Here is a 27,252-nt window from a genome sequence, read left to right as displayed (position 1 = left end):
TGTGGGCTGCAAGCAGCCCTGGCAGCTGTTTTAGGGGGATGGAGAGATGGCAGGTCTCTGCCAGTGGAAACTCTCAGGGAGAGGGAAGTGGGAGGACATCTTGTGTCTGCATCTGGGCCTGAGGAAAACTCCCAGACACTCAAGGAAGTCCTAAATGCTCAGGGTTGGGCTCAAGAGACCACTGGAGGGTGGCCTCCAGCCTGGGAGAAGCCAGGGTACAAGGGACACTGGATTCGGTCTGAAAGGAGCAGTCAGAAGATGCAGAACTTGAACCTCTGGAGATAAGCTCAGTGGTTCCCAAACCAGATCAGCTGAGCATCTCTTTTAAAATCATTTCTAAAGCCCTTCCTGGAGATCCTGTTACAGAGAGTCTGGGATTGGGCCTGGGCATGCCAACTTTTAAAAACCTCCCCAGGTTAATTTTGATAGTCAAGTAGGTTCAGAAACCACTGACTTCACCTGTGGAGAAGCTGGAGGAGAGAGAGCAAGGGTAAAATGTGAGCTGGATCACTGGGGTGTGGCTGGTAGGGGGCTTCCCTGTCCTGGGTGCTTTTGTGGCCCTAGAGGGACCTTGAAGGAGGATCAGCATCTCTGTCTGCAGCTCTGACCCTGGGCCAGACACTGTATGAGATGGAAGCATTAGATAACATTCTTCTCTCAACAAAAGTATGATTCGGTCCAGGGCCAGACAGTAAATATTTCCAGCTTTGCAGGTCACACGGTCTCTGTCACTCTGCTCTGCCTTCGCAGTGTGCAAAAGCAGCCACAGACAATATGGAAACCAATGAGCATGACTGGACTCCAGTACTTTATTTATAGACACTGAACTTTAAATTTCATATCATTTCTACTGTCACAAATATTCTTTTGCTTTTTTCCAACCATTTAAATTTGTAAAGACCATTCTTAGCTCACAGCCATACAAAATCAGGCAGCAGGCCAGATGTAGCCCATTGGCCATAGTTTGCCAACCCCTGATCCAGCAGATAGGATGGGACAAACACATGGGAAAGACAGCTGATGGTGGGCATTAGGAATTAACACGGGCATTGGGCAAAGTGGCACATGCATTGCACTGAGAGAGGCAGTGCAGTGCACATGCATGCAGTCCTCAGGGTCAGAGAAACCTGGGTTCGAATTCCAGCTCTGCCCCTTCCTAGCTGGGTGAATCACTTTCACCTCTGACCCCATTTCCTCTATGGAAAATGGGAACAATACTACCTGTACAACAGGTGGCTGGCAAGATGAAAGAAGATAAGAGATGTAAAGTTCCTGACTTGTAGTGTGGGTGAGACACAAGTTAGATCTTCTGCCCTCTATAGCTGGACCTTCTTGTGGGTTGGGGCTGGGGAGAGGTTCAGCAAGGCCCCTGAACGAGGTGTGCCCTGAGTGGTGGATGGCTGATGAGACCTGGGAGTGGCAGAGTTTAACAAAGGGTAAGAGCAAGGGCTGAGCCTGTGTGCACGTCCCAGGCTGCAATCCTCCCCCTGCCCCCTCCACCCCCACGGAGGGGCTGGGGGGAAGCGACTGAGGGTGCCAGCTGGCAGGGGAGGGTGCCCCCTACTGTGGGCATGGGACTGTGGGTACCAAGCTCCTCGAGGGAGGGGCACCTGATCCAACTCTCCCTGCTGCTATTTACCAGAAGCTAAAAATAACCAAAGAGTGACAGGGAGATGGGGCCGATTTGTAATTTAAATAGCAACGGGATAAAGCAAAGAGCTGCAAGAGATCACATTCTGTCCTGAATTTGAAATGCAAAAACCGGGGGCAGAGAGCGGAGCTGGAGCTGGAGGAGGGGGCCCGCTGCCAGAGGAAGCCGGAAGCTGGGGGTCTATCGTTCTCCTTCCTTTGGGAAGGGCGCGGGCCCAGGCCCAGCCCGGAACTCCTTCCTCCCCTCAGGGACCCAAGGTTCTTGCTGACTCGTGAGTCAAAGGCCAGGAAGGCTGTGCCTAGAGGTGGGGCCAGGCTTATGTTGTAGGGTTGGGATTCCAGGAGGAGGGTCTTATCTGAGCCTATTTTAGCCCAGGGCGCTTGAGACAAGCCCCCTCAGTATCACATGCCCCGCACCTCCCGCACCAGGGGACATAAGTCCTTTGGGCCTTTTGGAGGGGAGCTGGGAGGACCAGTTCCAGCAGAAGCACTTGAACAGGTTCTTCTCTGCTGTGCTGCTAAAAAGACATCAGGAAGCCTGGGTTGGAGTCTCATCTTTGCTTCAGTTGGTGCCATTTCAGAGCAGGGCATACAGAGAAGCCCCCAAGGATCCAGGTCCCAAGGACAAGGGTTAGCACAGGCTAAGGAAGACCTGTCTTTAAGGATGCACAAAGTGGGTAGGGAAGGCACCGGGAACAGATCTGGTTTCTGCTGGGCCCCACTGTGCTTAACCAGTGTTCTTGGCCTACAGGCATTTGGGGAAGGAAGACTCATCTGGACTCATAGAGTAGGGGGGGATTTGAGGATCACTGGGCAGCACCTTATAGATGAGAAACTGAGCCTCAGAGAAGTTAAGCAATTTGCTAAGATCCCAGTCAGTAACTGGTAGAGCCAGGATCCAGACTCAGATCAGCTTCACTCCACACCCGTTGTCAGGCTTTCAAGGGTCTGGACGTTCATTCTTAAGGCTCTCTTCTTTTGGCTCTGTACTAAGTGCACATATCCCTCGGAGGGGTAATAGCAAAGGGGTGTGAGGGCTGGAAGGTGGTTCTGCAATCAGGGCTTGTGATCCAACAGATGGGGATGGGAGGCTTGAAGGGCAGGAGACCTGCTGATCTTGCCCTGGGAGCTTGGTGCTGCAGTCCAGGCCGGAAGCAGCAGGAAGCTCCTCAGGGCAGATCTAGCTGACCCCGAGCAAGGGGGCAGACACCCAAGCTCCTCTCCCCTCCAGCCTGGGGACCTGGAAGGTGCCAAAGGCAGTTTCCAAGAGCGATCATGGTTTGAGGGACCACGCTTGACTGCGGAGCTGCCTGTGCTCTACCCACAGCTCTCTTGCCCCAGTGGGAAAGGGTCCCCAGCCCCTCCTCCAGATTTCCTCCCACACGTGACTTTAATGAGGCTACCCAGAAGGAGCCTAATCAAATTTCCATCTGTCACTAGCCAGCAGCACCTGCAACCCAGCTCAGGTACATCTGTCTCCTCTGTGGGGGTAAAGGCCCAGAACCTGGGCAGGGGCCAAGATCAGCAGGTGCTTTTAGGCTCTAGGTTGCTCCCAAGGGCTCCCAGCAGGTACCTGGATCACAGGCTTAGCTTAGCTGCTGTGAAGGGACATGGGCTCCAGAAGTCCCTCATGTCTCACCACAGCCACTCATGCAAACGGGAAGCCAGCCCCCCTCCCTCTGCTCCGCTTGTTGGACAGCTATATTCAGCTCATTTCGACTTCCATACGAAGTTACTAAGCACATACTGTGCACCCAGCACAGAGCTAGGAGCTACACTGGGTTCAAGAATCTTGTAAGGAGACAAGGCTAATACGCATAAAAGGTCACATAATAGAGGAATATTTGGGGGGAACAAAGGTGAGTGTCAGAGACACATCAGTGGGATGGGAGTGCTGGCTCTGGAGCAGCATTTGACACTTAGTAGGTATTGATATTTATAAAATATTTGTCATATGAATGAATGAGTGAGTGAAAACCTGGAGATCAGGGAAGGAGATTCAAATGAAACTGTCAGAGCTAGACGAGATCTTAGAAATCATCTGACCCAACCCAGAGATGTTAAGTGATTTGCCCAGCATCACACAGCAAGGGCTGGGGTTTGTACCAACTCTTTCCACCTTCCCACTTTTGCTCTTTGGGCTGGGGTTTTGAAAGATGGAGATTTTGATTGGCCAAGCTTTATGGGCAGACAGGGCAAGGAGAGCAGCATAAGCAGAATGAAATGGCAGGGGTGAGGCAGCATGTTAAAAGAAGTGTGAAGAAAGAGGGAAGAAATGTTTATTGAGTACTTACTGTGAGGCAGGCACCAGCATGGTGTGAGCCGAGAGAAAATCTCTGCAGGGAAAGCTTGGACGAAGAGGCAAAAAAGAAAGGAACCAGAACACAAGGAGTCTTGAAGGTCAGGCCAAGGAGGTTGGCTTGGCTGGTTGTGAGAGCAGTGGCTGTCCAGATCGTGGGTTAAGTGTTTGGTGCCCTGGTACATTTCTTTTCCCCAGCTCCCACTTGCTCATCCAGGCCACAGAAAGTAGAACACCTCACCCTCTGGGGCCTCAAAAAAGCCCAGAATAATTTTCTTACCCAGATTCCTCTTCCTGTGTGTATCTGGGTGGATTCTGAGGGGTCCCCAGCTCCCCAGTGCTGGCACACGTTGTCCTAGGAACTGCCGAGGGCATCCTCCCCAGCCCTGTGCACCTGTCCCTTCCAGCCTTGTCCTCCCCACCCCACCTGCAAAGTACTGACAGCTTCAGTGAGTACAAGCCCAGGGGGACCGTGGTCCCACAGCTAGGACTGCTCTGCCTCTCAGAGCCTCCAGCCTGCCCAGCTTCCCCTCCAGGCGTCACATTTCCTGCTCCCTGCTACTCCAGGGCTGCCAGAAGCCTCAGACTGAAAACAAGCCCAGCCCCATTTCCTCTGTTTAACTGTTCAAGCTACTTGCAGAATCCCTGGGAGAGGAGGACGGGGCCCTGCAACAGCCTCCTTCTAGAACAGACCTTGGCCTGGCTGGCAGAGTCTCTGCTGGGCCACAGCACACAGGACCTGCCTTGAGGCAGGGTGATGGGCTGGAGGGAGAGCCACTGGGAAAGGGGCTGCCAAGCTTCAGCGGCGTCACCTGGCTATGTCCCCAATCCTAGAGGGGCAATAGGATGCCTTATTTATGGGCACAGACTCTGGGGTGAAATTCTTATTTCTACCATTTACAGGCTCGGTAACCTTGGACAAATGAGCTTAGCTGCTCTGTGCCTCAGTTTCTCCATCTGTAAAAGGAGGAAAATAACAAGATCTATGTCATAGGATTGTCACAAGAATTCAAAGGTTTCTGGCACAGAAATGTCCAAGAACTATTAGCTATTTTTTACTATTACCAAGTATCAATTAGTCATGACATAGCATGATTTATTAAGCAAATAGTTATTGAGAAATATTATGTTCCAGTCATGAGGGACACAAAGGAGATTACAGCACCAGATGGAGGTTTCTAAGGGCTGGGATGGCATCGTGTACATTCCTGTGTCTGCAGGTTCTGTAGTGTAAACGTTTATTGAACTGAACTGAACTGACACCCTTTCTGTCCTCGAGAAATGTACAATCTTTCTGGGGTAACAAACACATCCAGAGCTAAAGAACTAATTATAGAGCAGCATGATTAAAGAGTGCTTAAGGAAGGTATGATTTCCATCCCAGAACCAACCCTAATAATAAAGAGCGAGTGTATGCCTTACTATTTATTTACCAAATCCTCATGATGGCCTCAAAGTCCACCCAGTGTGGCCTTTTTGCTATTCTTTAGACTCATCAAGTACATTCCTACTCAAAGGGCCTTTGCTCTTACTGTTCTTCCACCTGGACTGCTGTTCTCCCAGATTGTCACATAATTTGCTCTCTCAATTCATTCGGGTTTGTTCTCACATGTCACCTCAGGAGGCCTTCCCCAGTCCCCCTACCTAAGTAACATTGCTGTCATCATCCTCTGCCCCCTTCGTCTTGGCTTTATTTTTCTCTATAGCTCATCTCATCTCATTACCGTACATTATTTCATATATTATTTGTTTAGAATAGAATCTAAGCAACATAATGTTAGAGTGCTGGTTCCTTGAACACTGCTACTAGTCTGATACAGTACCTGATGCACAGATAGAAGGCACTCAATAAATATTTATTGAATGAATTCATTTGTAAACCCTTTCGCCTCTCATTTAATCCTCCTAAAACTCCACAAGCTCAATTATTACTATTGCCCCCTTCCATGTTACAGATGAGAAAACTGAGGCTCAGAAAGGCTCCCTGACACACATGTTCACCAGTTTATCTGTTTATAGCCTACCTTATTCCAAAAAGGATTTCAGGTGACCTGGAGAGGTAAACCTCTCTGACCTGATCCAGGGTGCACAGCTGGTAAGTGGCAGAAACAGGACGTGCGCCCACATCTTCTAGCTCCATTCTGGTTACTCTCTCCACTCCGCCACTGTCCGTGTGTTAGACGGTGTGGTGCTCACAGAGCTGAGAGGAGAGAGAGCTGTGTGTGGGCTGGGCACGGTCCCAGTGCACCCAGAGGTTGTGAGGAAGCAGGAGACCTCAGCAGGACCAAGAGGTGAAGATCGGAGCAGTTAGGTGGAGAGGAAGGCCAGACTGGGGCCCAGGTTCAGATTCCAGCCTGGGCAGGCCTGCTGGCTGCCTGGCAGCCTCTGACTTGGTGCTGTCTCCTGGCTGCTGGGCTGGGCTTGTCCTCACCTGCCTCTTGCCCTCCGGGGCAACTCCTCTTCCCAGCCAGCCTCCTGCCCTGGCCAGCGGAAGGCGCCTACGAGGCCTACGGTCCTCGACGGGGCAGCCGGCCGGCCTCTCGCAGGGCCCCCTGGTCAGGAAGTGCCGAAAGAGGAAGAGAGTCGCCGGGCAGGATGAGCACACTGGGGGCCGGCCACAGTACCGGGGGAGGCTGCGATGAGGCTGCAGCTCTGGGCCCCGCGGAGGTTCTGGAGACAGAAGAAGGAGAGCAGCCCGGGGCACTGAGGCAGATGTGGCGCTACCGCTCCTGGGACGTGCCACAGATCCCAGCTGAGGCCCCCCAGTCACAGTAGGTACTTGGGTGGCCGGAGAATGAGCACAGGGACCTCTGGCCCTCAATCCCTCCCTAAGTCTTTTATCTGGGGTTGGGGGAGTGACAGAAGTGGGGTTACACCCCTCCCTGTGTCCAGTGGCCCTGCAGAGGCGCAGAAAAGGGCAAAGGGGTTCTTGGCAGGGTGAGAGGGGCTCTGATGTTTGAATTGCTGGGGCGGTGTGGTGGGGCCTGAGCTTGCAGAAGGCTAAGATTAAGCATGTGTACTGGCTGTGCCCCCACAGGCGACTGCTCTGGTTCCACTTGCTGTCCTCATCTCTTGAGGGGGACAACCTTTGCTGCCCATGGGGGTGTGTTTGTGTGTGGCTGCGAGGTATATTTCTGGGTGGATGAGGTATATGTAAGAGGGATGTGGCAACATGTAACCGTTGTCCTGGGTTACATTTGGGTATAGGAGAAAGACGTATATATTTACTGAGGGCATGGATGTTGGGGAATGAGAGTGTGGTCCTTGCTTTTGTGTATGTATTTATGAGTATGTAAGAGGTGTGCAGGTGATTCCTGTAGTGCAAGAGATTTACAGGTTCCGTTGGATATTGTGTTGGAAGAGTGCTATGTGTTAGGAGTGTGAAAGGATTAGAAACAGCTTTGGATTTAGAAAGATGAATTTGAATGAGAAACGTGTTGTTGGTGTGTGTGAGGGTCACTAAGTGATTTTGGTCCTGGTATACATTCCTGAGTGTGAGAGGCTGTTGTGGGAAGTGTTAGTTTGTGTAATGAGTGAGCATAATTGTGTGAGAGGCGTGTCTGTTCTGTGCGTATGGGGAGCATTGTGTGACTTTTGTTCCCGAGGGCGTGATTTGGGAGAGCGAAGCGGGTAGGAGTGGAGATTGTGTGAGTGGCTGTGACGGGCACAGGGTGTGCGAGAGAGGTGTCTATTCCTTGTAGATGTGGGAGGGGAGGTGGTGATAGCCACCCTCGCGAGTGTTCACTTGTGAGTATGTAGGTTGTTTGGTGCGGGGAGACGGGGCTAAGAGGGAGAAAAAAAAAGTTGCGTGTGCCTGGGTGCGCGCAGGGGAGCTGTGTCGGGCTGGAGATTCTATTCTGATCCAGGAGGCGGACCAGCTGGGGTTTGTGGGCGGGGCTCCGTTGCCCCCGCCCCTCTCGACCCCGCCCCCTCTGGCGGCCCAGGCGGGTTGCGGCTCGGCCGGCGGCCGGCAGAGGGCGCGGCGGGCCGGTGCCACCGCGTAGCCGAGGGGGCGTGCTCGGCGGCGGGCAGGCAGCGGCCCGGCCAGCTATGCGGGGTCCTGCGGCCGCAGCTGGCGGCACTTCCTGGAGCGGCGACTGCGGCTGCTTTCCCAGCACCTGGGCGTGGAGCGCGGGGGCGCGCGGCGCGGGGCGGGCGGAGCGAGCGCGCGCCATGGCCGCGGCGGGAGGCGAGGAGCCGGCTTGCTAAGCCCCGGCCGCCGGCCCGGCATGGGCGTCTTCCGCGGGCCCGCCGCCGGCCGGGGCTAGGGCCGGATGGAGCCGCGGGACGGCAGCCCCGAGGCCCGGAGTAGCGACTCCGAGTCGGCCTCTGCCTCGTCCAGCGGCTGCGAGCGCGACGCCGGTCCCGAACCGGACAAGGCGCCCCGGCGTCTCAGCAAGCGGCGTTTCCCAGGGCTGCGTCTCTTCGGGCACAGGTGAGCGCGGCGGCGGCGGCGGGAGGCATACCTCGGCCACCTGGTACTGACACCGAGCGGGGTGTTCCCGGGCACCGGCGATCCGGGTTGTCTTGGCGTTGGCTCTGCGTGGGGGGTCATCCCCCAGCATCCGGGCACTGGCACCGAGTGGGGGTCATTCCCTGGCACCGGCAGCTTAGCGCGCCTCCTCTGTGGTACCGAGGCAGGGGCGGCTTCCAACTCTCCAGCAGGGAGACAGAATCACCTAACCCCCTGGCACCAGCAGGTAGGGCCCCCATGACTGGTCACGATCCCCTTCTTGGCACTGATGGAACAGGGCCGCCTCTGAGACTCCTGGACCCTGGGAGGTGGGCGGTCACGTCGCCACTCTGGTCCTCGGTTTGGCCGGGTTGCTTACCACCGCTGCGTGACATCCGCAGAACATGGCCTGATTGATACTACTGTTACGACCCATGCCTGTCCCGGAGCACTGGTCACAGACTTAATCGCTCAGCATTTTCAGCTTCTCCTTGGGGTTGGGAGTTCCTGGCCACCTGTTTTACAATGCTCTTAATTAGCAGGGAGACCTCAACCTCTGCTCTGCTAGGCAGTAGACATATCTCCCCCTACCCCCGTCTAGCCCTGCTGGGAAAGGGATGGGGTGCTGACTCTTAAAGCTCTATCTTGGCCTCTCCCCCAGCACGCCAGATGTCACCATCTTGTGCCTGTGACAGGGCTTTGACCAGGACTCTGGTGAGGAACTGTGGGGAGGGTGTGGAAAGACTGAGTGCAGGCAACCCGTGGCATGTGTGCTGGTGTTGGCTGGGAGCCGCTTCCTGCCAGTGCAGCTCTGGTGGAAGGTGAGGGGAGATGGAGCCCCATGAGGACTCCACCTGGCTCCCTGGGCTTCTGCCTGACTTACCCTGTCCTTCTACAGTGGCCATGGAGCTTGCAGCCAATCAGCTCAGGACCCCAGAGCCAACTTAGACTGGACTCTGACCACTTGGAGTCTGCCCAGGGCCTCCCTCTCACTTTTCTTCAGTTGTCCAGGCTTCATGGCAATTGGCCCCCTCGAGCTTTGCCCTGTCCCTTCCCAGGGTTGACCTCACCCACGAATAACATGGGTAGTTTTTTGCTGTACAAGTTGGCATCCCTGTAATGCTGCCCTGTGCCCTCTGCCTGCCCTGCCCTAAGCAGGGCCCTGCTCTTTGTGCCTGCACTGTGTTGCCATGCACAAAGATCTGGATCCTCACACTGGCAGATGGAGCTCTGTAGGCCCTTGTGAAACCAGGCAGGCTTCAGTGCCACATAAAACGGGGCAGGGAACAAAGCTTCTCGTACCTCTGTTTTGTCACCCACAGCCCTGCATGCCGGAGCAGTTTACACCCAGCTCTGCAGGATGTAGCCTCCAGTGTTCACAGGCTTGTGAGGGGGAGGGGGGGGCTCCGCCAGAGGCTTCCTGTCCCTGCCCACAGGGTACCAAGTGTTGGGCTCTTCTGACCTCTGGCTGTTGCCCCTTGTGAAGGGCACAGGTCTGTGCATGTAGCAGTGAACCTCAGACACATTCAGGAGGAAGGATAAGAAGTAAGAGAACAGCAAGTACCTTTACATAATTCTCTAAAATAATCAGGACAGATGTTATTTCTCCATTTTTATAGACGAGAAGAACACAGGCTCAAAGAGATGAGTAGTTTGCCCAGAGTCACCTAGCAAGTAAGAGGCAGCGATAGAGTTTGAACTCTAGTCTGATTCCAAAACCCACATCCTTCTCTCTATACCAGGTTCCCAAACAGAACATCACAGTGACCTCGGGTGCTTTAGGAACTACAGATTCCTAGATCTTACCCTTGGCATGTCTGACTCATCAGGTCTGGAGATGGGGCTGGGCATTTTTTTTTTTAATTTATTTTTGGCTGCGTTGGGTCTTCGTTGCTGCATGCAGGCTTTCTCTAGTTGCGGCGAGCCGGAGCTACTCTTCTTTGCGGTGCACAGGCTTCTCATTGCGGTGGCTTCTCTTGTTGCAGAGCACGGGCTCTAGGCACGCGGGCTTCAGTAGTTGTGGCACGCAGGCTCAGTAGTTGTGGCTTGCGGGCTCTAGAGCTCAGGCTCAGTAGTTGTGGTGCACGGGCTTAGTTGCTCCGCAACATGTGGGATCTTCCCAGACCAGGGCTCGAACCCATGTCCCCTGCACTGGCAGGCAGATTCTTTACCACTGCGCCACCAGGGAAGTCCCGGAGCTGGGGCATTTTATAAAGCTTCCCAAGTGTTTCTAAGGTCTCAAGTTTGAGAACCACAGTATTACATTCACTCTGGGGATGGTAAGTGATCTGACAGGATGCCTTAATGAGAAGAAAATCAAACAGCACCTCCGGGAGAGTGTAAGGAGTCTCCCCTGCATAGTTGCATTGTGCTGGGGCATTGGGGCACACAGAAATGAATGCCTTTGGAAAACCCAGTAGAGTCAGGGAAAGGGCAGTGGGGTAAAGACTTCCCCCTGACAAGCCTGGGCGTTTGGAGAATCAGATGTCCACGGGGCTGACCTGCCTCCTCTTGCTTTGACTGGAGGCTGGGGGGACAGTGCACCGCCTTGGCACCGTCCCTTTAACGCTGTTTACTTGGTCCTGCCACCTTTGCGAGTTGCCAGCCTCAAAACTCCCCAGTGCCCCCACTGAACCTAGCCCTCCGTCTTTCCCCAGGCTCCAAGCCCATTCTCAGTCCGGCTCTTGCTGCTCATTGGGCATCCACCCTCTGAATATCCCCCGCCGCCCCCCCCCCCCAGCCATACACACTTCAGGCCTTGGGGCTGAGGGACCTGCAAGGCGAACAGACAGTGGCTGGAAGGGAGGATAACAAATAGATTGGTGGTGGCTGCGGAAGCTCTATTGAGACTTCTGCATTCGGATCTCGGCTCAGTGGTAGAGTTCTAGAATCGACTAGCACTCTCTGCTGTGGGCTTGGGAGGTGTAGTGATGGTACATGGGCCACATGTTTGCCATTCCTGGTCTGGTAGAACGGTCTGTGAATGGCAGCCTCTTCAGCATCTTCCTTAAAGAGGCTTTTTCTTAAAGCCCACTGCAGCCTCCCACATCTGGCTCACCCTCTGGACTCTGGGGAGCAGTTTGCCATCTCCCCGTTTTTATGTAGCCCAGTAAGGCACATGGCTGAGCCATGCTCCTGCCCAGCTCCATTCCACCTCGCCTGTCCTCGCTGGGAAGCATCAGCCACTCCCACATGAGGAGGTGTAGGTTCTGCCCTCCCCAGGGCATCTGGGTTTCCTCTGTCCTTACCGTTCAGATTCTGTTGGCCTGGAGGGGTGGTCAGTCAGAAGCGGGAGGGAAGATGACTGCCTCCTCCTCCTCTTCCAGGGCCCACCTGAAGAGGACCCCCTCATCCTCTGGCCCTGTCCAAGCAGCCTGACCCGGGCAGGTCACGCAGCTTGTGGATTAACTGGTTTTGCACCCCAGGGGCATCAGAAATTACCTGACACTTCACACATCTAGGCGGAAGGCACCTCAGCCTGCAGAGCCCCTGGGAGCCTGCCACCCCTGCCCTTCATTCGTGCTTAAAGTCATTCATTCCTAGAGGGCAGAAAACGCACCTGTGGGACAAGTTTGAGACAATAGGTCCCATTTAGAGGTGATGCCACGCGGGGCCAAGTGAGCGTGGTCCTGAAGTCCGGGATGGCAGAGCGTGCCCGCCGGGCAGCCTGAGCAGAAACAGCGCCGGTTTGGGTTGAGTTCGCAACGATCGGGAAGGGGTGTATTGAGGGATGCCTCACGTTCGGAGGCAAGAATCTGGGCTGTGGTGCCGGGATGTCTGGGAGCAAAAGGTTCCTCTTGGAGTGGTTTGTCTTGCTCAGGCTAATTCTGGGAGCTGCCCAGGTGGCCAAGGGAGGCGGGTGTAAGCCAGAGTCCCTGGGTTCCCGCAGGTTTGGGAAGAAAAAGGGGCCTCGGTGACTGAGCCGTGCATCGGCTCACCTCGCTCGGCCTGTTCCCCACGCGACATCGTGTGCCAGCGTGGAGCCAGCCAGGCCTGGACCTGGGTTGGGAGCCTGCGGTCTTCCCTCTGCTGCCGCACACCCGCCAGCGGCTCTGGCTTACAGGCCAGGGGAGGGGGCGGGCAGCTCGTCATTTTTTCTCTGTGCCGTCCTCCGAAAAGGTCAAGTCTCAGGATGCGGAGCCGCCCGGGACTCTCACTTGGCAAATGAGAGCACGAGAGTGGGTGTCCTCCCAGGCAAGGACAGAGGAAGGACTGAGTGGCCCTGGGAGAAGGAGAAACAGGCCTGCCTCTGCTGCTTCCTAGAGCCCTCTCCAGAATTCACCAGTCACCCCCCGAGCAGAGGGGGAGCCGAGTGGGCATGCTGGCCCCGAGGCTTGGCCTGTGCTGGTCCCTAGGAGAAGCAGAGGTTGGGTCCCTGTCCCCCGACAAAGGCGAGAGAGTTTCCAGGTCCAGGAGCTGACTGGAAACTGGCCCTGCAGCGTCGCTAGAGCGACACAAGGGGGCGACAGCTGCCACGGTGGGGCCGTGAGAGGGGAGAGTCCCTTTGCTGCCGTCCGTCCACTTGTACCACAGGCCTGCTGTGAGTGGACCCGCACAGACCCCCGCTGCTGAGCTACCTGATGCTCTGGCTGCGGCAGAAGGCAGGCTGGGCGTGAGCTTCCACATCAGCTGGCCCGACCCCTCCCCCTCTCTGAAGACTGAGGTCCAGCGCATTGACCTTGACTGGGCTGAGGTCTCACAGCTCACTAGGGGTTATCTGGGACTTCAGTGCCAGTCCCCTAACTCCAGGAGCGTGTCAGTTTGTACCACATCACAGGACCCCAAAGGCTCCCCTGCTTTCTGAGAAATCCTCATCCGGCACCTTCCGACCTGCCCTCCGCCTCCCCTCCCCCCTGCCGCCACCTGAGTAATTCTCTAGGTCGGCATGGGGGGCCGGGCAGCGTGGGCAGGAGGGGGCAAGCCCTGCACCTGCATCCAGGCTCACCGTCTCCCCTCACTCCTGGGCGAGATTAGCAGGGTGCACCTCTGGGTGATGCCAGGCACTCATTTCTTGCCCCCCTGAACTGCTTCCTCTGTGCTTCATGTGTGGGAGCCCCTGATGCCCTTAGGATATCATCCTCACATAGGGCTGCCGTGTGGCTTCCCACCCCACGGTTCTCAGCACCGGGCCTGCCTGGCACTCCAGTCACAGGTGGGAGTCTTGGAAGGCAGCTTCAGGTGGAAGAGGGCAGGCCAGAGCAGTGACCAGATGCCCTTGAGGAGCTGTCATTCTGCCGTCTTTCCTCGTCTGCCCCCCTCCTCAGCTGAGACACCAGAGGCATGGTTCGGCGGTGCAGAGCAGGTTTGATGAGCCCAAGGGCTCTGTGGCCCAGGGAGAGGCCGAAGAGATGAGCTCTCCCACCTGCCACCCCTCTTACACTCATTGGATGCAGGGGATGTGCCAGCTCTCCTTTCTCTGGCCGTTAACGGTTGCCAGACGCTTGTACATCCATCAGTTTCATGTACTCCTCTGAACAACCTTGTAGTTGATTTTATTCCCGTTTTACAGATGAGACACCAAGGCTCAGCGAGGTCAGGGGCCTGGCCCAGGATCATGCAGCTTACGCTGGAGCCCAAACCCAAGTATCTTTTCATAACACCAGGCTGCCCTACTTACTAGCACTCCTTCTATTCTTCTATTTTCCCATCACCAAGCTGGTAGAGCCTAAGAAGGGGTTTAAGTGTTTGAACCCCTTGAAACTGAGAGATCTTTGTCTTGTGTGGGAGTAGAGTGAGGCCCTTGAAATGATCTGTGCCCCAACCCCAAGGGAGGACCGCCACCAGGATCCTAGCCTCACGGGGAGCAAGGCTGAGCGGGGTCGGGGGGTGGGGAGACCCTTGGGTAGGGAGACTCGGGTTGTAAGGAGGGTGTCATGTGGCTCCCTGGCTGGATCTGGAGCGGAGGGGCAAGTCTGGGACCTTTCATCTTGCTTTCAAAGTGCAGGGAGCAGATGACTCGAGGGACGTGTTCCCAGGAGCTCCAGATACCACCCTGGAGTCGGTGGGTGGCCTGTGGCCTGGGGGGAGGTGTTGAGGAGGAGAGCACAGCGCACCGGGCCTCACGGTGAGAGGTCTGAAGAGAGAGGGAGGGCCCCCCCCGGGAGGGCCCCCCCCCAGCTCTCTCCCTCCACTGTAGAGACCTCCCCGCCGCTTGCACCTGGCCTAGCGCCAGTTCAGAGCTCCCACATAGAGGCCTCTCCCCTGCCAGGGCTGAACCAAAATAGCTGTCTAGGAGCCTGGGCCTGCACCGCCCACGCCGCAGCATCTCGCGGGTTAACAGCTTGCCTGTCTCTCCGCCCCCCTTCCCCAGCTTGCTGACATTTTACTGGGGCGGGGGTGGTTGTGAAAGGGGGCCCTAGCCCACGCAGACACCCCACTGACACAACCTGTCAGCCACTCGCCCTCCTCTGAAAGGCATCCTTTCGGGTGAGACCTTCCTTCCGGCTCCACGGATATGGGGTTCCTACCAGGAGACAGTGTAAGGAATACTTGGGGCTCCATGCCACTGCTGAACTCCACCCATGGAAGACCCAGGGCAACCCCCGGAAGCTGTTCTCCCTCTGGGGGCCTTTTTTTTTTTTTTAATACTTAAAAATCTTTTGAAAAGCATTAAGTATTTGCCATGAGGAAAGTATACAGAAAAACGTTAACACCTACCACTTAGCTTGGTCAGATCTTACCATTATGCCATATTTGCCTTAGACAGAGATGGAGGCCTCCTTGTCTCCCTCCCCAGAAGAAACGACAATCCTGATTTGGGTGTTTATATTCTCGTGCCTGTTTTAAGATTTTTTTTTCCTATGTATGTATGCATCCATAGTAACACATAGTACTGTTTTGTACGGCTTTGCCCTTGAGTTAAATGGTGTATTGTATGTATTCTGAATTTAGGTTTTTCCCTCCATGTTGTTTTAGAGATTTAACTGTCTTGAGACATGAGCACTAGTGTGAAGCCATTTTAACTGCCATATACCATTCCTTTTTGTAACTGTTGACAGACATTTAGGTTGTTGGTAGTTTTTTTGCCATTGCAAGTAATCCTTCAGGGACTGTGCTGGGACACGGCTCCTTGTGTGTTCTGTCCACCAGTGCTTGGTTACAGAGCAGTGTATCTTCAGCTTAGATAGTTGTAGCCAAATTGTGCACTAAAGTGGTTTTCCTAATTTTTAGGCCTCTGGAGTTATTTTTCTGTCTTTAAAGTTTTGGTAAACTGAGGAATGGGTTACCATGAACACTTTCTCTTTCAAGCCTGCAATATCCCATGAGGAAGACAAGGTGGTATTATCCCCATTAATCCGATGAGGAAATTGAGGCCCAGCCAGGGTAAGAGACTCAGCTTGAGGTGAGGTTGCGTAGCCGGTCAGAGGCAGGACACCTCTGGACCTTTGAGTCCAGATCCTCGGAAAGCCCCTTTGACCCCTGTGACCTCTCAGGAAGATTGGAGGCACATTTTCTGTCTTCGAGGCAGGGAAAAAAAAAAAAAAAAAAACCCTGTGTGGAGTGCATGAAGCCTGGGAGGCCGAGTGGGGCCCTGGGGGCTGACAGCTGATTCTAAGAAGATCTTCTAGTAGATGGAGGAGGGAGCAACTTGGTCAGAAGAGTCAGAGGGGGAGTTAAATTTTGAATGAGGGATAAGGGGGAATGCTGCTCCTGGCAGATGGGGAATGGGAGCCTGCTGCAGACACAGGAGAAGGCAACAAGAGGGACCAGTCACAAGAGAAGAGGGACGTGGGGGCCAGCAGGGGCTTCGTAACGCTCCCAACAAGGTGTCGGGAGACTCAGAGGGAGACGTATCAGCATTCCCATCAGGGATCGATTTCACTATGTGCCTCTGAGACACAGGAGCTCAGCCCACACCAGCAACTTGTCCACCCAAGGCTGGCAGGAAGGCCTCCGGAACTGGCCAGCCACTGGGTCACTGCGCTGGCCCAAAGCCCTTTGCTCTCAGCGTGATCCTTGAGACTGAGCCTGGACCATTCACTTTTCCCTCCATTCACTCTTCAAACCACATCCAGCGCTTCTAGACCCTGGGGATGCAATTACGAGTAACACATGGCCCCAGGGGCGCACGGTCTGGTGGGGGATACCGAGCTGCAAACCAGCGCTGATGGCCCAGAGCAACCAAGAGAGGGCCTGAGCGTGGGAGCAGGTAGCGCGCGGGAGAGGAGGCTGGGGAGAACTTTCCGGCAGAGCCGATATCTGAGCCAGCTCTGAAAAGATGAGAGGAAAAAGATGAAGGAGAGTTCACTGAGCAGAAGAAGAGAATGGTGTTCCAGGCAGAGAGACTGTCAGGTGCCACGCACACAGGCAGGAAGAGACCCCTGTGTGTTGCTTGGCAGAAGCATCTAGAGGTAGAGTGAGGGGTTGAGAGCATAGACCCGGAGCCGACTCCTAGGCTGGAGTCCCAGCTCTGCCACTTACTAGCTGCGTGATCACAGGCAAGTTGTTTAATCTCCTTGTGCCTCGGTTTTCTGATGTGTAAAGTGGGGATAATACTACTATTACTTTTTATGAAATGAAATGAGTTAGTATTTGTAAAACACTTAGGACGGTGTCTGGCACAGAGTGAGTTATGTATTTGTCAAGTAAAATGTAAAAAGTATGAAAGCGAGACGGGAGAGGAGGCCGAGAAGCCTGTTGACTGCCAGGCCCAGGTCTTTGCATTCTGTTCCCTTGACAGTAGAGAGCCATTGAAGGATACGTGGACACTTTAGGATGAATTCTGGTGGCAGTGGGAGGATGCTTTGGAGGGGAGGCTCTAAAGGCATGAGTCAGTCATTAATTCCACAAACATTTCTCCAGGGCCTACCAGGAGCCAGACCCTGAGACAGGGACTCAGGATAGAAGGAGAGAGAGACGGGGGATGTTTCAGCAAGGAGCTCAGAGCTGGGTCCTGGCCTGGCCCCCCCACCCCCGGCATCTGAGGCAGCCGCTCCTCTCCCCTCCTTGCCCACATCTTCACCTGTGACTTCATGTCACCAAACCCTGTTGCCAGGTTTCATAAGGAAAGCCTTGGAGGACGTGGAGTGGGCAGTGGCACCCAGCCCGGAAAGGAACCTCAGCTGTCGCTCTCTGGGTCCTCTGGAGAGGAGAGGAAGCCAACTGCTAAAACAAAGGCTGCTGCCATCCCCCTGTGCCCAGCAAAGAGAAGTAGCCTGGGCCTTGTGGTCAGCCCTCGGGTGGGGTACCCGAGGTGGAGGAAACCCTTCTCTTCCCCTTATGGCTCTGGTCCCTCCCCGATGGAATTCCCTGTTCCTTCCTCCTCAGCCAATCAGCAGTCAACACTGGACTCACTGCCAGACACCGTGCTGGGCTGCCCAGTTGCACTAGATCTGGCCCCTGGCCCCCCAGGAGCTTGTCTGGTGGGTGGGAGGAACGAGGCATATGGATTTGAGAGAATCAGGACTTCCAGGGGTCCCATGGCAGAGGAGCCAGATGGGTGGTGTGGAGTCATCAGTGGGAGTGAGGTACTCTTGGCTGGGGCAGCTGTGAGCGGGTGGGATTTTGATACGAGGTGAGGAAGGAGGCCGGTATTCCAGGCAGAAGGTATGCCGTGTGCAAGGACACAGCAGTGAGCTTGGGCTCAGCCAGATTAGGGGGTGGAGAATAAGTTGCCTTGGTTAGCACCAAGGGTTGTATCAAGGCATAGGAAGCTGAGTTAGTGCCACATTGCAGAAACCACGTTTGCTAGGCTAGAGGATTTAGAATTCATTCTGAATCAGTGGTTCCCGAAGTATGGTCCTGGGGTTGCCCTTGACCCTTTCAGGGTATGGTTGAGGTCAAAACTGTTTTCGTAATAATACTTTCAGCGCTGCCCTAGTTTGTGTCCTTCTCACTGTGTTGATATTTGTACTCATTGTATAAAAGCAATGGTGGGTAAAACTGCTGGAGCCTCGGCACAGACAAAGGCAGTGGCCCCAACATAAACTTGTAGCCATTGTATTCTTCACACTCACAACAAGAAAAATGCAGTAAATATATTAATCTTTTAAAGCGTAAATCCTTGAGTACACTTTTTTAAAAGTTCTGTGTGAAGAAATGTGAAATATACATACGGCACTTTTGCTGCAAACCGAACTATGATGACTGTCTTGAAAAAGCACTTCTGTGACTGAGTTGCGAGCCCTACTCGTCACTTTTTTTTTTTTTTTTTTTTTTAAGGAACACCATTTAAACTTGAACACCTAATGACAGACAGAACTCTTCAGATTTGGATATTTAGCAGACGTTTTCTCAAAAATGAATGAAGTGAGCTTGTCACTTCAAAAACAGTATCAGTATTTGTTGCTATTGATAAAATTTGTTGCTATTGATTAAAATTTGAGTGAAAATTAAAATTTTGGAAACTTTGTTCCAGTGTGTGGAGATCTGCCTAACTCAGTAAACCAATATTCTCCAATGACCTATGCTTGATGTTTCAAAATTCAGAATGCAAGACAGACCAGGGAAAAGTTCAGATTCCACGTAGCCACTAACATTTAAGAAACTACCACTTGTCATATTTTGGTGTAGTAGCAGAGAAGAATATCCATAATTGCGTGAAAAGGCTATTAAAATACTCCTTCCTTCTCTAACGAATTGTCAGTGTGACGCAGAATTTTCTTCATGTACTTCAACCGAAACAACATATCACAACAGATTGACTGCAGAGGCAGATATTAGAATCTAGCTGTCTTCTATTAAGCGAGACATGAGAAATTTGCAAAAATTAAAACATGCCACCCTTCTCACTACTTTTTTGTTTTAGAAGATACAGTTTATTTTTCATAAAAGTATGTTATTTATATTAAGTTACTGGGTTTATTGTTTTTCAACAAATGAATGATAGCATTTTAAATATTTCTCAGTTTTAGTTTCTAATATGGTCAATGTTAATAGCTATAACCCCCATAAACAAAACCATTTGGGGAGCTTCAATAATTTTTAAGAGTGTATGGGGGTCCTGGGACCAGGATGTTTGAGAGCTGCCACTCTAGATCCTAGGGGCTAGGAGTGTTAACGGAGGGGTGGCGTTCTAGGCAGGATGGGTGTGACATGGGCTGGCTTTCTTCTGGATCTGACAGGCCCCCTTGGCAGGGCTGGGAAACCCAGGATCAGGAGGCTCCGCTCAGCCACTTCTGAGCTGTGGGCAGTCACGGGCCTCCATGAGCCTCAGGTGCCCTGGGGGTTCAGCTGGGAGCGAAATGCCACTTGCACAGGGGAATTACAAGCCTCCTGTCCAGCAATGCTTGTGAAAGTGCTTATTAGTAAGTTGTAAAACACTCCATAGATACTTATTTTTGTGGTTATTTTGTCTGAAGCTGGTGCTTAGCTGTCTCAGATGCTTTCCCCAGACCCCGGAAAACCTGTCCAGTGGGTGCGAGAGGGTGTAGGGTGACCCGCCTCTTCTCCCCCCAACCCTCCCGGAGTTGAGGCAGGGGCTGAGCTGTACCAGGGGCCGCGTGGAGGGGAGGCTACTGAGCTGTTGCTCAGCCGGCCTCTGGGGACTTTGGGAAGAGAAGCCAGGAGGCGAGGCTCGTGCGCGTGTGTGTGCCCGCCCACTGCCGCCTGCTTGCACTGCTGGGAGAGGAAGTGCAGTCGCTTACCGGGTTATTTTCATAACGGCCGTCTCAGGCGTGGGGGAGGAGGGTGGCGAGGGGGAGGGGGCAGGGGAGCAGCCACAGCAGCTCACTCCCCAAACTAGGACTTGCTCAGCCGGAGGCCGGCCGTGAGCTGGAGCCAGAGCCGGGGCTCGCCTGCCCCCTGGGACCCCAGCCCCCGCCCGCTGGCCCACCTCCTGCCTGCCGCCTTGCCTTCCAGATCAGGTCAAAGGGGCTCGCCTCAACCCTTCCTTGCCTTCTGCTTCCTCCCTCTTGGGTCTGTCTGGGTGGGCCTGGGGAGGGGTGGATCAGGGTGGGCCGGGCACCACCATCCCCAGTCGAGGCTCCTGAAGCTGATGGAAAGGGACCGGCAAAGCGTAGGCCGACCGAGCTCCTGTCTGAGCTCCTGTTCCCGAGCCAGGGCAGTACCCTGTTGTAAACATGACTGGCCTGGTCGCCTCCTTTGCCGTGCAGCCCTGGCCCACCTCTCCCCACCTGTGCATTCTGGTTTGGTTTGGTTTGGTTTGGGCAGGATCCTTTTAGTGAGTGAACAGAGACCTGGCTCACCAGCCCCAGGCAGGCCCCCTTTCCAGACGTCCCCGTCTCCTCCCCTCCGACCTCAGCCTCAGGGCCGTGGGAGCAAAGCAGCCAGAGGTGGCTTCTGAGCAGCAGACCCTGGGGAAGCAGCTCCAGGCCCCGGCTCTGGGGCTGCTGGAAATGGGGCCACATTGCACCATTCCCAGCCTGCACCAGGAAGAGGGGCGTGAGGGGCCCATCCACAGCGTGGAACGGGCACTCTGGCCGAATCCCACAGGGCGGCCTGTGCGAGCACCTCTGAAAGCAGAGGGGTCTCCGGGGGCCAGGCCTGGTGCCAGGGGCAGAGGGCGTTCATCACAGCAGGAGCAGACACCCAGGTGGCTCTAGCTGCCAGGCTCTGTTCCTCAGGGGGTGGGGGGTGGCCATCCTGGGAACTCCAGCTTCCCTTTCCGGGTTCCCACCCCCACCATGGGCAGAGACAGACCCCAGGAGGTGGCACTATGCACACGCCCTGGTGTCTGCTATAGGCGTAGGCCCTGCCCTGCCCCTCCTCTCTGCCAGCCGCCAGGTACTTTCTACCGTTATCTCATCCGAATCTCCCTTATGTCAAACCTTCTAAACTAGGTTGTTTCATCCCCATTTTGCAGATAAGAAAATTGAGACTCGGAAAGGTTAGTTGGTCAGCCCAAGAAAGCAATGGCAGATACGGGATGCCAAGGCTCATGGGCTTTTCCACTTGAAGCTAACATAGGGTGTGAGACAGTCTGGCTGGGAGGCCAGGAGTCCTGTGCTTCCTAGCCAGTCGCCGATGAAGCTGGGGCACTCGTGTCTGCTCACCCCCGGCAGCTGCCTTAGCTTGGCCACCTGCAGCCCCCCTCGGTGCTGTTCACCAGGGGTGCATGGCCAGCCACCACTGTGCGTGTCTCCCCGTAGCATCCTTTGTCCTCCCCAGGCTCCCAGCAGCCAGTTGACGGGGCCCGTGAGTCCTTTCCCCCTCTGTCCCCTTCGGGTGGGACAGGGCTGCCCCAGGTCCCCCGCCGGGAGGCTGAGGGGCAGCCATTTGGGCTCTGCTGTTGGTGTCAGAGCCCCGCGGGGCGTCCTCCGGTGACCTTCACAGATACCGTGTGGTGTGTGGAAGGTGACGGAGCGTGAGGTGACAAGAAGCTGCCGCTCGGAGCTGTGCTGTGGGGAGAAGCTCCACGCCCAAGCAGAGGAAAGGCTGGGGCAGGCCTGAGACCAGGCTGGGCTTCCGAGCAGACCCAGGAGAAGCCTCAGCACAGATAGGAAGTCAGGAGTCAGGCCACTGCTGACCAGAGGACAGAGGTTTCTATGGAGACGGGAGGAGCAGGAAGCATGGGGCCTGGGGGGAGCGTAGAGGAGTGGGTGCCTTAGAGGAGAGCTTGTCATAAGGTGTCAGGTCAGCCAGCTGACTGCCCCCTTGGACCAACAAGGAGACTGAGGCCCGTGAGGGAGGGGCTTTACACATGGCCACACGAGGCCAGGCTGGCCTAGCCTGCCCCGCCCCGCTTGCAGTGACGGCACCGTCAGGCCCCTGAGGAGACCCCAGGGCAGTGTGTGGGCTCGAACACGGTAGGGGAGCACCTGTACGTCGCCCCCGTGTCATGAGGCAGATGTGCGGGCGATCTCGTCCTCCCGGCGCCTCTTGTCGTGGGTCTGGGGCAGCAGGCAGGGTCCAGCCCTCACTGCCACCCAGAGAGCAACTGCCGCACCCACACCCCCACCCCCACCCCGCCCAGTGACTGTGGCCTTTTGTTTTCTGGGTGACACTCTGCATCAGGCGGTGTGTTCGGCTGACTAATCTCCTCCGGGCTGGGCAGCTGTCACAGGGCGGCCTGACCAGGCGGGCAGGGAAAGCTGACACCCTGGGGCAGTGCTGGCAAGCCGGTGCCCTGGGGCAGTGGGCAGCTGGGCCTTTAGGCTCCTCTTCCTGGGTGCAGAGCAGACCCTGCGTCGGGCAGCCCTTGGGTTCAGGTCCCAGTCCTGCCGCTGACCAGCTGAGTGATCTTGGAGCACGTCACTTGCACCTCGTCAGGCCTGTTCCCTCATCGCTGTAACGGAGCCGTCCATCCTGCCTGCCTCAGGAGGTGGTGGTAGTGAGCATCACACGAGATGATAAACGAACACACTTAGCCCAGGGCCCGTTGCATAGTAGGTGATGGGTAAATGGGACCGCTACTGTCCTTATTATGGCTCCCTTCCCTCCCCCCATCCCACCTTAGTCCCAGCTCGTGACCCAGCAGGGAAGACCCTGCTCTCCGCCACGTCTCTGGGGCGCGGACTTTGGGGTTCAGGTAGAGGCAGGTTCCAGCAGTGGCTCCGCACAGACTAGTTGTGCACTTTGGGCGAGTTACCTCCGCAGTCTCCCATGAGGAACGGGGTATGATACAGTATCTGTTCTTTAGGGTGCTGTGTTTATTTATTTATTTATTTATTTATTTTTGGCTGCATCGGGTCTTCGTTGCTGTGCGCGGCTTTCTCTAGTTGTGGCGAGCAGGGGCTGCTCTTCGCTGCGGTGCACGGGCTTCTCATTGCGGTGGCTTCTCTTGTTGTGGAGCATGGCCTCTAGGCGTGCAGGCTTCAGTAGTTGTGGCTTGCGGGCTATAGAGCTCAGGCTCAGTAGCTGTGGCGTACGGGCTTAGTTGCTCCGTGGCATGTGGGGTCTTCCCAGACCGGGGCTTGACCCCGTGTCCCCTGCATTGGCAGGCGGTTTTTGTTTGTTTGTTTGTTTTTGTTTTGGCTGTGTTGGGTCTTCGTTACTGTGCAAGGGCTTCCTCTAGTTGCGGCGAGCAGGGGCCACTCTTCATCGCGGCGCGCAGGCCTCTCACTGTTGCGGCCTCTCTTGTTGCGGAGCACAGGCTCCAGACGCGCAGGCTCAGTAGTTGTGGCTCAGGGGCCTAGTTGCCCCGCGGCATGTGGGATCCTCCCAGACCAGGACTCGAAACCGTGTCCCCTGCATAGGCAGGCGGATTCTTAACCACTGCGCCACCAGGGAAGTCCCTAGGGTGCTGTGGTTTATAAAATGGTACACATGTTTGCAGAGGGCTTAGAACCGTGCCTGTTACAGGTAGGCGCTCAGTAAACGTAAGCCATGATGGCATTGACTTCAGGAGGAGGCCAAGAGCTCTCCTGCCTTTCTCCCTGTCACCTGCAGAGGCCGGCAGACTGTAAGAGGCAGAGAGCCGGAGCTGGACAGACCCGAGCACTGCTTCCCCAGGCATGGGTGCTTCCATGTCAGTACCTCCACAGCTATCCAGGGCCCTGCCTGCCCGGACCCACAGGGCAGTAGCAAATCAAGCGTGGGGGTGGTGGATGGGAGGAGTAGGCGCTGGACATGCAGCCCAGTCCCGATTCCTCAGACCCATCATCTTCCACCTTTTGTCCAGGGCTCCCACCCTCTCTCAGAGGCCCTCAGCTAGCAGAAGTCTCTCTCCTGTCAGCCCCAGGCAGGTGTCTCATGGCCGTGACTCAGACCTCCCTGTGGCTGCCCGGGCCCAGGAGAGTACTTGATGGCAGGACACAGGTGTCCCTGGGAATTCTGGAGGCGTTGCCCCCCTGAAGCATACCAGGCTTCCTGCCCCTCCCACACTGTTAGGGGGAGGTGAGGGCGCAGGTGCTCCCAGCCGCCTGTGCAGAAGGGGCGGCAGGGGGTAGGTGAGCTGGCAAAGGAAGTGGAGCCTGTGTTCAGACCAGGTCAAGGGAGGATGGCTTGAGCAAGGGTGGTCCCCAAGGCTCCTGCAGGAGGGAGTTCTGGGTAGCTTAGTGTCTGGAATTCTCAGTGTGTGGGCTTCGAGCATTGGCCCCCAGGTCAAGGTGCAGTTCATGGGCTTTCTCAGCAGCAGAGCTGCAAGGGTTTTCTGACATCATCCAGCTCTTGCACACATGGAATGTCCGTACTGTGCCTCTTCAGAAAGGTAAGACCAGGAAAGTTCTTACTGTCAGCCCCTCAGAGCAAGAGCACACACACACCCAGAGCCCAGAGGCACTCTCTTGGCTCTTGTGGCTTCCCACACAAAGTCCCCCTGGCGGCTTCTCTCCCTGTGCAGCTGCCTCTCCAGTTTTCGGGGGGCCTTAGTTCCCCGGGGCCGTCAATCCCCAAGGCAGACGTCAGATCCTCTCCATTTCTAGTGCCACTGTCAGCCTGACCGCAAGTCGGGGGGTCGTATCAGGACTGAATTTCTCTTCAGAGAGCCTCATTTTCTTACCATGGCTTGGTTTGTGCCATGTTCCAGGAAGGGACACCTAAGCCTAACCTGCCCTGTGTTGGTGGCAAAACAAAGGTCTAAGGAGAGGAAAAGCCTTGCCCTCAGCCCCTCAGTCTGTCTAGGTCGGCTCCAGGCTTCCACCTTCCTTTTTCTTTTCTTTTCCATCAGCTTCAGGCAAGGAACTTGAAGTCCTTTAGGCTAGAGCTTGGTGGATCATGGTGCCTGGACAGGGGATCCCAGATGGGGAGCTGGCAGTCCCTCCTACCCAGCACTCCTGGGGCCGCACAGGGAACAGTGATGAGTGCAGGCTCCCTGCTGGATCCTCTGGTACCCCCAGGCACCCCGTTTACGGAGCTCAGAGGCCCCAGACGCCCCCCGCCCCATGCCTCCCAAGTGTCCCTTCTCTGCTCAAAGGGCAGTGGCTGTGACGGGGCTCCCGGGCACAGGGTGCGCCATGGCCTGGCCCAGCTCCTCATGCCCCCGGTCTCCACCCGACAGCCACCCGCCTGCCCCTGCCATGGAGACCTTCTTTAGGAGACACTTCCAGCGGAAGGCACCAGGCCCTGGAGAGGGGCAGAGGCGGCCTGGCGGCGTGGGGCTGCCCACAGGCAAGGCCCGGCGCCGCTCGCCTGCGGGGCAGGCCTCCTCCTCACTGGTCCAGCGGCGCCGCTTCAGTGCACAGCTCCAGGGCTGCTTCCTGGGCTGCAGGGTGGGGGCCCCGCGCTCCAGCCGCCGGCGCTCCAGCACCGCGCCCCCTGCCTGCAACCCCCGCTTCACCGTGGATGAGGTGCCCGCCCTGCAGCCTGCAGCTGTTGGGGCCCCGCGTCTGGGCGCACCCCTGCTGTTGGCCAGGCTCGTGGGCGTGGATGAGGAGGAGGGGGTCCAGGAGGAGGATGTGACAGTTGCGTCGTTGGCGGCCGTCCAGCCAGGCACCAAGAGACCGGGGCCATCCCCGCATCGGGGAGCCGTGCCCCTGCTGCCCATTCCCCGCTGGCGCCGGCGCCGGGCCTCCTCCCACCTGCTGCCCGCTGACGTGGTGAAAGACCGCGCCCTCTGGGGCCTGCACGGTTACTACCGGCCCCTCAGCCAGCAGCGGCCCTCAGGCCAGCACCTCAGCCTGGGGGGCCGAAGAGCCTCGGGCACCGCAGCTGGCCCCAGGATGCCTGTCTGCGTGCGCCCGCTGTCCCGCAGACGCCAGGTAGCCCTGCGGCGCAAGTCAGCCGGACCCCAGACCTGGAGTGCCCTGCTTGCGTAGGTATAGCTGCAGCCAGCAGGGCGAGTGGCCTCCGGGGGCTGGCTTGAGGGCCCCCGGCTTGGGAAGAGCTCTGAGCCATGCTCGGAAGCCAGCAGGACTCTCAGGAGGGCCCAGTCTCCTCGGGGACCCTCTCAGAGTCTTGGGCTGCCTTAGGGCATCCTCTGCCCTCCCTGTCGCTGTCCCTGTCTTGACCCGGTGTTGAGGTCACGATGAGGGCAGAGATCCCAGGTGAGGGGAAGGAAGCAGAGTCGCCGAGTGCTCAGCTAGCCTCAGCTATCTCCTTTTCTGTAGGAAAGCCATCACCAAGTCAGGCCTCCAGCACCTGGCACCCCCTCCTCCAGCTCCCGGGGCCCCACGCAGTGAGCCTGAGCGGCAGATCCGGAGCACTGTGGACTGGAGCGTGAGTGGCCGGGAGCTGCAAGGGGCAAATGAGGACCAGTCCTCGCCAGGCTCAGGGCCACGGGAGCAGTCGGGTTGGGGGTACTATGGGCAGCTGCGAGAAGAGCCCGTGGGCCTATGGGGTCAGGGCAGACCTGGTGTGGCCATGTTTGAGCCAAGCCTTAAAGCCAAGGGACAGTAGGGAAAACAGGATGGAGCAAAGTAGATTGTGGCAGCTGGAGCAGGTTTGTATTGGGAGCGGGAGGGTTGGTCGGGGAAGGCAGGGGTGCACTAAGCGTGCTCATCCTGTGGTCTAGGAGTCAGCGACGTATGGGGAGCACATCTGGTTTGAGACCAACGTGTCCGGGGACTTCTGCTATGTTGGAGAGCAGTACTGTGTAGCCAAGATGCTGGTGAGTGAGCTCTGTGCAGCACACTGCCCCCTGGTGGTGGAGCCAGGTCTAGAAGCCTGCAGGCCGGCTCCTGCGGGCCTGACAGGCGGCTGCCCTTCCAGGGGAAGGCGGAAACAAGGCTCTCACCTAAGCACCCCTGCGGTGGGCTGCCCGAGGATGGTGAGAGGAATGGGGCTGTGTCCTGATGCCAGGGCTGGGGCCTCCCGGTGCACACAGTGGGCAGCTGTGCCGGGGCAGGTGCGAGGAGTTCTCTGCCTGCCCTGGGGCAGCATCCTGGGTGGAGTTACCTGGTGCCTCAGGGGCGCTCTCTTTCCTGCATCAGAAATCAGTGTCCCGGAGAAAGTGTGCAGCGTGCAAGATTGTGGTGCACACCCCCTGCATTGAACAGCTAGAGAAGGTGAGTGTGGTTGCTCAGGCTCTCCGGCCCCTCCCCTTTGGGTGCTGAAGCCCTCCCAGTGCACACAC

General features: G+C 56.2%; 1 protein-coding gene and 1 pseudogene across 7 annotated transcripts in view; both read left to right on the top strand.

Moving 5' to 3' along the window:
* Window positions 1-6,544: 6,544 nt before the first annotated feature.
* The window catches only part of DGKZ (diacylglycerol kinase zeta), a gene marked incomplete at its 5' end in the record, with an annotated part of 31,742 nt that continues 11,034 nt past the window's right edge, over window positions 6,545-27,252 (top strand). For 2 of the 6 annotated variants that reach the window (XM_082628314.1, XM_082628313.1), the window contains 4 exons: window positions 6,545-6,720; window positions 26,288-26,396; window positions 26,692-26,787; window positions 27,110-27,184. In XM_082628314.1, the coding sequence (XP_082484440.1) occupies window positions 6,545-6,720; window positions 26,288-26,396; window positions 26,692-26,787; window positions 27,110-27,184 (456 nt within the window). Of the gene's footprint in view, window positions 6,721-23,167; window positions 25,993-26,287; window positions 26,397-26,691; window positions 26,788-27,109; window positions 27,185-27,252 lie in introns of those variants that run through there. The other 4 variants (XM_082628312.1, XM_082628310.1, XM_082628309.1 and 1 more) reach the window with 3 other exon arrangements.
* On the top strand, window positions 7,479-9,522 carry LOC309807946 (annotated as a pseudogene). Its single transcript has 3 exons — window positions 7,479-7,482; window positions 7,894-8,649; window positions 9,461-9,522. The product of its transcript is annotated as an uncharacterized misc_RNA (transcript).

The sequence above is a fragment of the Mesoplodon mirus genome (genome assembly GCF_964341445.2).
Source record: "Mesoplodon mirus genome assembly, chromosome: 7".
NCBI classification, from domain to species: domain Eukaryota; kingdom Metazoa; phylum Chordata; class Mammalia; order Artiodactyla; family Ziphiidae; genus Mesoplodon; species Mesoplodon mirus.
This window is presented reverse-complemented; position numbering and strand designations above follow the sequence as displayed.